The sequence below is a fragment of the Lactuca saligna genome, chromosome 3 (assembly GCF_052625555.1).
Source record: "Lactuca saligna cultivar CGN05327 chromosome 3, ASM5262555v1, whole genome shotgun sequence".
In the NCBI taxonomy this organism is placed as follows: Eukaryota; Viridiplantae; Streptophyta; class Magnoliopsida; order Asterales; family Asteraceae; genus Lactuca; species Lactuca saligna.
In genome coordinates, this window is record NC_136419.1 from 66,222,841 (window position 1) to 66,233,369 (window position 10,529).

Consider the following 10,529-nt stretch of genomic DNA (forward strand, 5'->3'; position numbering starts at 1 on the left):
AGAATCCCCGTGATTCTCACAAGTCTAGTTCGTGGTACTAATGGCTATTTTCAAATTTGCTGGTTTGGTTACATATGCTATCATGGTGTATTTTCTTAAAGACCGAATGCTATGAACCATAATTAAAGCGAATTGCTGGGTCACAGTTTGTTAAAGAATTTGAACAGTTTTCAGAGTTGCAGAGGCGGTAACTAGATGAGAATTCAAACCGACTCAGCGGATAAGAATTGAATTGGGCGCGTGAATTTGAAACGGTAACTACCATCACGCCTAATGACGTCTACATAGGGAAACACAACTGTCAAATAACGTTTTTTCAGGTGTCGTTTCAGAAGATCGTGGTATCATTACTCAAGCAGCTTCAACAACCACCACCACAACCGAACCTTTGGTTCGTGTCAACGTATGTGATACGGGGGCACTTACCTCAGGAACCGACATTGTTGTTACCAATCCACCTCCTTCACCATCACCCTCAACTGAATTTGGACCTACTCTCGGTGGAGCTGACATGGACTTTGAGTCATTCTACTATAGTCCTTATCGAGTTCAATCGGGACTTATACAAGTCCATTTTTTGTTATCTAGAGTACATACATAAAAATAGAAAATAATGTCACACATACATAGTTGTAGTTGTAAAAAGAACAAGATTGAATGTGAAACAGATCATTTGCTTTATTATCTTTTTTCCAAAACAAGATAGATAAAAAAAAACATAAATTCCAACATATTTAAACTTTTTTCCTAGTAACTATTTTAAGTGTAGATCGATTCACAAGTTCAGAGTATTAAACAAACAAAAGAGTTGAAAAATAAACACAGATACAGACAAGATTGATACAAATAAAATAGAAGCATTTGCACATGCAAACCCTAATGACCAGCAACAACGTAAAAAACAAGACATGAAAAAAACAATACCACACCACAGCCCTAGATTTCTGTGTTTCCTATTGATTCTCCCCACCACCACCACTACACATACACACCTTTATACACTTGGGAAACAGATCCAAACTCACATGGGAATCTTCAATTAAAAGAATACACAACACTTACACCACTACTTCATTTCCCTTTCATTTTCTTCTTTGTCCTCATCATTCACCTCTCCTTATAACCCATCCATTATCTACCCTTAGCCACATTTATTCTTTTTTTGTTTTAGATATTCTATTTATAGTGAACCAGTGTTCACTAGGGTCCACTTGTTGTGTCGACCCTAATGCATACAAAGGGATCACAAGACAACCAAGTGGCTATATATATGAGACATCTAAGAGGAGGCTAACTTGGACATATCTCTGGTAGATCTGTTGTATTTCATATGACTCTTCACAAGTTGACCTGCTGCAATCGCTGACATGAGAGAGAGCTCACCTGCAAGAACTGAGCCAGCTACTATGGTGGCCAACACCCTTGCGTTTGACCCTGGTTCATCTTTACTGGCACCTTTGACACCTAATAAGTTCAAACATGCTGCTTGTGATGCCAGTTGGGTACCCCCTCCAACTGTTCCAACCTGAATAGAATCAATGAAAAATAAAGAAGTAAGCTTTCTTGTTTAATTGAAAATTATTCTCAAGTACAGACAAGAAAAGGTGCAAACTATGACATGCATGTGATCTCATATATACTATGTCTTGTGGGTTTTCAGTTTGGATTAAAATAATTCACAAGAATGTCTCTCCACTGTCTTTCCATGTTACAAAAGATAGATTCTTTGTATGTCATTGGACTTTATTAATTATGAGGTTTTAAAAGTACAGGAGTCTCAAAAGATCATAATTAGCTGTATACGAATTACTTAACGAAAAATATTATTTGTTTGGTGTTCTAAGCTATATATTAAAATACAATCTAGAATGAAAGAAAGATCAAGACCTAGTTGCGTCATTATCATTCATGTGTTCATATATATTATTATTTGGGAGTACAAAATCGTAAGAAAACAAGATTCAAATAGTTTCGTGATATATATAATCTTTAAAAATATTAAAGGGTCAAACATTAATAACCCACTTGCAAATATAGTCAAGAAAGGATCACTTTCTTGATCACAAGAAAGCTCCAATAAAATTATGTACAACACGATAGTCGAATTGGTGCAGTTATTTAATCTTTTCTTAAGCCACTAAGTAATTATGACTACTTTTGAAAAATCTATGGAAATTTGGAATGGAGGAACATAAAATAATCCGAAGTACGAAAGCTAAAACAATGGTTTTTATATTTTGAACAACTTTCTACAATAATTATAAAATACGTTTTAATAAAATATTAGTAAATTCAAAACAATCAACAAGAAGAAGCTAACAATAATACTTTAAAAATCATTTGATCTTCTTCTCCATCTTTCAGATCAAAGTAGTTGATTAGTAGTCCCAATAGTGAACACACATCTTTTGAAAAGCCAACGCTTAACTAATCATTAAATGCATATATACTTTCTCAATCATATAAAGTATACAAGATTTGATTTCGTTTGAGTGATGGAAAATGTACCCTATAAACTTATGAATTCGTACCCATCTACATCAATAGTACTACAACTTCATTAACAATCACCATAACATATGTCAATTTTTGAGCATGAAAATAAAGTTAAACACAAACAAAAACAATATATATATATATATATATATATATATATATATATATATATATATATATATATATATATATATATATATATATATATATATATATATATATATATATGCAAATACGTATAGTATAGTACGTGTACCTCAATGGAAGGCATGGTGACTGATACATGAAGATCTTTACCACCATTAACAGCTTCCATCATTGTGATACAGTGAGAGCTCTCAACATTCTGAGCAGGATCTTGACCTGTGGCTAAGTATACAGCCGAGACTATATTGCTAGCATGCGCATTGAAACCTCCAAGCGCACCAGCCATGGCAGATCCTGTAAGATTCTTGAGCATGTTCAGTTCAACTAAAGAAGCAACACTCGTTTTCAACACCTTTTGCACTACGTCTTCTTTGATCACTGCCTCACAAACCACAGATTTCCCACGACCTTCTATCCAGTTCACTGCAGCAGGTTTCTTGTCGGAGCAATAGTTTCCTATATATAATATTATAACAAAGAAATATAAAATTTTGATGTATATAATAAAAAAGATTCATGAGGGATTATAAATTATGGTTATTAAATATACCAGAGATGCCCATGACGTCCATATCGGGGAAATCAGTTTGAAGGAAATCAAGAACATTTTGGACACCTTTTGAGACCATGTTCATCCCCATGGCGTCACCGGTGCTGCAACAAAACCTTATGTAAAGATTCTTGCCGGCGATTGCGCATCGTATGCTTTGTAGTCTTCCAAATCTGCTTGATCTGTAGAATTTAAAAAAAAAAAAAAAAGATTTTTTATTTTGTTGAAAAGGCTGTAGGATTCCATATGTTTCTAGATGATTATTTTGGTATAAAATAGTGTGACAAACATGGAAAAAACAAAGGTGTAACGTTTATTTTATAGTTTGATCAATATTTGAATATAAAATATCTAGAATTTTGGACAAAAGTAGAAAATTATTTATCATAAAATTAAAATAATCAATCTTGATGTTAAAAATATGTCTAAAATAAATTTAAATCGAGCAATGAATATGAATCACGTTCAAACGTCGACTGGCTGAGTCATGAACGCGCATCGATTTCTGTGTACACCTACCCACCTCTCATTCTCGCCTTTTTACTTTTTTTTTTAATTTTTGTTTTAACTTTTTTTGCTTTAAAGTTTAGAAATGCATTGATCTGTTACCTTTCAATGGTAATGAATATGTTTGTATCTGATAATTTAATTAATATTTGAAATTCATGTAATATAATTCATAGAAAATTTTTATTTACCTCGAATTTAAGACGAAAATGAAAGGTTAACAAAGGAATACGTAATTTTGTAACTACACATACCGACTTATTAATCAGCCAAACAAACAGGGTAAGGATAAACGACACTTTTAGCTTATAGTGAAGTTGTTTGGGCTTCTTATAGTCTCTTTATATTTATTGCCTCTACATATTAATGACTTTCTCTCATGCACTGCCGAATAGACAATTGTCAACGAGCAATTTAATTAAAGGAGGACCAAATATATTAACTAATAAGCATCGGTTTCATCATACGAACTTTAAATATATTTATAAAGTTTCTTGAGTTATCAAAAAAAAATGACATACTATCTAGATTTTAAAAAGCATACCCCATTGTGTAATAATTTAAAATCGTACAAGATTCATTACGAAAGGTATAGGATTAAATATGATTTTTGAGACAATTATTTAAAAAAAAAAATCAGAACTTTTGAATATTCTAAAAAGGTATATGATGTAATCGTTTTAGAAAAACTATTTGAGAGTACATCTTTTAAAAGCTTGGGAATTCATAACACAAAAAACTTAATACTTTTGTTTTTTATCATGTAAAAAAATTAATATTTAATAAAATTATTATGATTAGTTTTTATTTTTATTTTTATTTTTTATTTTACTAAATGATATTATGAATATATATGATTCTAATCAGATAAATTATTAAATGCCTGTTTAAATATTTGGATTTAAAAAAATAAAAATAATAAATGAGAAAATACGTTACGAGATTTAAACAAAAGCACTGACTTGTTAAACATAACGGCAAGAGTGTCGAAATTCAACGGATCTTCCAAGAACAGCTTCAACTCCGCCGCCCTCTTTGCGCTGCCAAACCTCACCACCGGCGCCCTTGTCATCCCATCTCTCAGCAGCATACAGGTGGCGCCACCGGAGACATAGATAGCTTTGCATCCTCTGTTGGTGCTTGCAACAAGACACCCCTCCGTCGTCGCCATTGGAACGGAAAACTCCGCCCCATTCAATAGCAATGGCCCTGCAATCCCTACCGGAATCTGAATATACCCCACCGGCATCTCACAGCACTGCCCCAAAATGGAATCGTAATCAAACCCTTCAAGAGGCAACCCGGATAAAGATTTCCCGGTGATCCTCTGAAGAGCCTCCCGTCGTACTGCTGCCGCCCTTTTGCTGTCTCCGAGTTTTGACTCGAGGGAATACGACGGAACTGAACCTGCGACCACCATTTTCACTATTTCCTCATCTTCCTCCGATGTGTGTTCAATGGCGGGTGGTGGTTTCTTCTTCTCCACGACGCTTTCAGCCACATCCGTCGTGGGCATAATGTGGGGAACCAAGGCTTGCCCGCATGGCTTAACAGGCTTATCGTCGTCGATCATGAGTTGATCTGAATTATCATCTTCAATTTCCCACGAATCAGGTGAAGGACGGATAACAGATTGCACGAAATCGATGCCGAAGAAGCCAAGGAGGTAGATGACTGAGGCGACGAGGGAGACAAGGGCGGCGAGTTCCGACAAGGTGACGACATGAAGAGGGACGGAGTTACGGATCTTCTCACGCCATCTATGAAGGAGGAAGTACATGACGGAGAAGAACATAGTGAAGAAGAGGCCATTGGTAAGGTAAAGTGGGAGTGGGAGGGCGTCGGAGGCTTTTGGTTGGTTGTGGGGTTTTAGAAGTTCGCCGGCGGTATGTGATTTCACCGATCGGTGGTGCGATTGATGCTTGATCGGACGCCGGCGAACGTCCATTATAGATCGTGGGTAAGATCTGAAACCGGAGAGAGGTGGTGTCAGTAGATTGTTAAGGGAGGTTTGGCCGTGTGGGTGGTGGAATGAAGGTGTAGAAGTAATTTATAGAGAGGGACAGATAGAAAACATGAAGCCCATGTACCACGTGTGTTTCAAATAATAGGAACTTCCATTCCATTTACTAAAATTACATCACCATCCTTTAATCTTTCACGTTTTTACCTTTTAAAATTACTAAATTTTCTCATCTTCTTTTGTTATGTCTTTTACTAAAATTTTCACATCTTCTTGTTATATGTCTTTTATTTAGACGTGATAATCCGTGTCTGTGTGTCGTGTATTCGTGTCAGATATGAATTTACACGACACGAATATAAAACGTGTTTGAGTATCAAACACGACACGAAAAAAATTCGTGTGACACGTGATAAGACACGAATAGATACGTATTTTAGCTGTGTTACACGAAAACACTAAAAAACACGGTTTTAATGGCTTTTTTAAGCTAGGGCTATAAATTAATTATTGAATTTTACAAAATTGGTCCCTAATATATTATAAATATAAAAGTTAACCCTAAAGTATATGTGTATTTATACGTGTCACATGTCAGCACGAATTTGTATCATGTCTTATACATGTCTAAACATGTAAATTCGTGTTTGACATGTATAAGACATGAAACACGAATTTAAAATATATGTTAGACACGAATAAACAAGAAAAACGAATTTCTAAAACACATATATGAAAAACTCGTATCGTGTTCGTGTCGTGTATCAAATTGTCAGGTTTACTTTTATCCCTTCATCCTTGGCATCTTCTTGTGCCAAATACATAAAAAGAAATATAATCACAAAACCAAATCAATCAAAATCACCCAAGGTCGGACATTTACATTTACACAAAATAGAAATTAAAGTCTCATCCGATATACTTGCCACAGTTGCTCATTCTTAGCGCATCCACAATGCATCGAACTCCATAGAGTTCAATAGATTGTCACGTCATCTTTCTATAATCCATACTAATTTTTTCCTACAATGCATTGAACTCTACATAGTTCAATAGAATATTACAAAAGGTAATTTATAGTATATATTTAGGAATTAAAAACTTTACTTTTTTTCATTGAAGAGTCCAATGACCATTGAACTCCAAATCCAATGAGTGCTAATGTGTCATCTCATATTGGTAGAGTTTCATCCATTGAATGACACTTAAACTTGTCACCTCATTCAACTCTTCCATTGAACTCACTATTGTGAATGCTCTTATTCACACCCTCCTCAATCTTGGTTGCCACCAAAAACTATCAACACTCATCAAGGGTTTTGATTCTTGTATATGGTTCAAGAGTCTGGCTATTATTGCAATTGCTAGGTTTGCACCTATTGCAAACATATTTTTATTGTATATATAAGATGTTGCAAGGTTTGTACCTATTGCAAACATATTTTCATTGTACATACAAGGTGTTGTTTGGATCATAGAGTTAGAGTCAGAGTTAGAATTATATTGAAATTGTTTCATATTCTATTTGACTGAAAGAAAATGAAATTGAAATTAATTTTAGATTATGTTTGGTTTTCAGTAAATAGAATTGGAATCTATGTAAATAGATTGTGTTTGGTTTGTAGTAAATAGAATTGGAATCTATGTAAAATAAAATATTTGTCACTTTTGTATATAAATTATAAAAATAGTAAATTTATATTTTATTGATTGAACATTCATGTCAATATATTATGAAAATCATGTTAATAAACATTATAACTCAATAAAGTCATTACACTTCACATCCCAATAACGTCACCAAAAAGCATAACAATTTTCCGATATATCCCAGTGGAAAATACCAAAAAATTTACAAATCTAAAATATCAATCAACATCATCATAAACTTCTAAAAAAACCTAACAAATATGAATTAGCATCCTAATTAATAATACTACCATTTTGAAATGTATTTGACCCAAACCTCTCTATCACATTCTTCAATTTGCCAAAAGTTTTGTCGTATATATGATCACTTCTTATCTTGGTCAAAGCTTTGAACTTCTCGAGCTACTTTAGTAAATTCATCTTTAAAATATCCACATGGATCTTCTCACTCGGTTTGTTGATCTTTATGTTAAATTTAATACCTTGACTCAAGTCCTTTGATATTTCTTTAGGACTTACGATAATTAATCCAACTGCATTGTGGAACACATCTTCGCTTCGATGTTTACTCTTATTGGAGCGAACAATTGGTGAATTTCCTTATATTGCACTGGTGTTGATAACTTACCCCTAAGGATGCGTCACTGAACAATGGAAGAGCGATATCAAGCCCTTAATCGTGTCTATCAATATCTAGACCAGTTACTCCTAATAATGAGCTATCCCATAGATAACCTCTGGGGCTGGCTTGCTTCCTAGAAATTATGTAAACCCACACCAAGACACGTAAACTTCTCATCTAGTGGCCTATCCAGACGACAACATAATAAACCAACTCAGCAGCAAGAAGCTGCCTGTTCCATGCACATGCCAGATGGAAACAACATAAGGGAAGACACCAACGCAAGAAAGTACTTATGCCACTATTAATATTCCATCTACACCAATCATATTCTGCAAGGATCATCCAGGGGACAACTGAGCAATCCACGTTTCTTCAAAACGAAATCTTGAGATTAAATCATTTTAGTGGTTATGGAAGGTATGCAAAACGATTCTCAGTCAAAAATCATAATATGGTATCAATTTTTAGCGGATATGGACGATATAGTTTTAAGGAAATATGGAGAATATGATTTGATATTTTACATAGCAAGTATGAACCAATGACTTTTGGGAAATTAATTAAAAGAGGAGAGAGCGAGAGTGCGATAAAGAAAAATCAAGAGCGACAACGAGACTTACCTGGCGCAAGAGATAAAGAAGACGACATTGTGTGTCTTGTTGGGTGCAATATAATTTGACGAAGTCATGAGATATGGTTTCATTTTTAGAATGCTTTTGTGAAAAATAGAAGAGGCATAACAATAATCTTCCACGTTCCTTGATATTAGCAAATTAACCCCATCATTTTAATGAAGGAAAGTATTTTCCCCCATTTAATTGAAAGTTTTTTCATTTAGGATTCCAATTCCATCATAAAAAGTTGAACCAAATGCTAGAATGTGGTAGAATTAGATTCATTTTCCCTTGAAATTCATTCCATTCCAGAGAACCAAATGAACCCTAAAGGATTTAATGTAGAATTAATGAATAATGAAGGATTTGATGTAGAGTGACCGGTTTAGAAATAAAAATGCAGAGAAGTTAAATATTTAATTTGATTGAGTTGTCTAGGTTTATTTATTTTTACTAGGTTGCGCGACATAAAATTATTTAGTAAACTTTTTGTAATCATATGTCATTGAAAATATTTATGTCCTTTATATTAACTAAAAATAATTATTATTACATTTAGATATTTAGTTAATATAACATTATAATTAATTTGAACAATAGAAAATATAACACTTACTAAAATATAATCATTTAATGGTATACATGTGTATAAAATTAATTATATTTCTCATCTATTTTAAATAACTAATGTTATGATATATTAACTTTAAAAAAATTGACAACGTTTTAATTTCATCAGGATGATTATTTAAATTATCAATCATTGTTTGTGATGTAACAAAATTTAATTTATAACTTTATGCTATTTTAACTATTATTATTATTATAAATTAATTTATAAACAACTTACTGAATTTCAGTTGTTATAAAAAATAGTTTTTGGAGATCTTTTTGTTAAGTTTACTTTTAGATTATGTTCTTTTACGTTTATTGTATTTAATATTTTCTTATTAACTCTTGTCAAAAAATATACAATGAGTTTTTTTAAAAAACTTTATTTCATATTTTACTTTAGATTTTAAAATTTACACTGTATTTTTAAATTTGTTTAATATATTAATTAAGGATATGCATTGAACACTATATTGAAGCTACTGATAATTCAAAAAGTCTTTCATTTGTCATAATATTTATAATTAATAACAGATTTAAGTTAGAAATTATATTATATGAAAATTTGAAAAGTTGGGAGTTTCAAATTGATGTGGTGAAAGGAAAAATGCTTCTTTTATAAGTATAACTAGACGAATCTCCGTGAATTGCATGAGAATACAATTATATACTTAAAGCAATAACTTTTACCAAATTATTATTTAATATTTCTACTTTGAAACAAAATATTAGTAGTAAAGCAAACATATAGTTAACATATTAATTTTATTAAACATTATAGTTTTATTAAACATTATAGTTTTAATTTTTAAGACATTGTGATATACACAATTATTTGATAATTTTATAAATCATTTAAAATTGTATAAATTATATATAAAACGTACGATAATCTACATATAACGGGTAACAAAATGTATGAACTACAACTTTTAGTAACATAAAAATACAAAGACATCTTTAATAACATTTGTGTATATATATATATATATATATATATATATATATATATATATACCAAGGTTGTAAAAAACGCTCGGCGTTAGCTAGTCGGTGGATTGGGGTTAAAAGATTAATCGGCTAGACGAGGATAAATCGGGTGATTAATCGGGGACCATTCATTGCTAAATCGTTAAATTTAAAAAAATTAAATATGACTAATATTATAACAAAGTTAGTAAATACCACTAATATCTTAATAAAATAGGTTAATATGATTAATACAACATTAATCATTACTCAAATGGTTTCTATTGAATAGAATTTCTTCAAAGTGTTAAAATTTCATCGTTTTATACTATTTCAGTCATTTTGTATGGAGAGATTAATTGTTAGGCGCCCTCTAATCGGTCGGGTAGCGCCTAA

At 32.2% G+C, this 10,529-nt stretch overlaps 1 protein-coding gene across 1 annotated transcript; it reads right to left on the reverse strand.

Annotated features, from left to right (window-relative positions):
* Positions 1-791: 791 nt before the first annotated feature.
* LOC145036753 (3-hydroxy-3-methylglutaryl coenzyme A reductase 2-B-like) lies at positions 792-5,745 on the reverse strand. The gene is made up of 4 exons (XM_078985227.1): positions 4,663-5,745; positions 3,194-3,375; positions 2,753-3,099; positions 792-1,525 (listed from the first exon to the last, which is right to left on the reverse strand). Exons 1-4 carry the CDS (start codon positions 5,646-5,648, stop codon positions 1,280-1,282), a joined length of 1,761 nt encoding a protein of 586 aa, XP_078841353.1. The 5' UTR covers positions 5,649-5,745; the 3' UTR covers positions 792-1,279.
* Between the last annotated feature and the right edge of the window lie 4,784 nt (positions 5,746-10,529).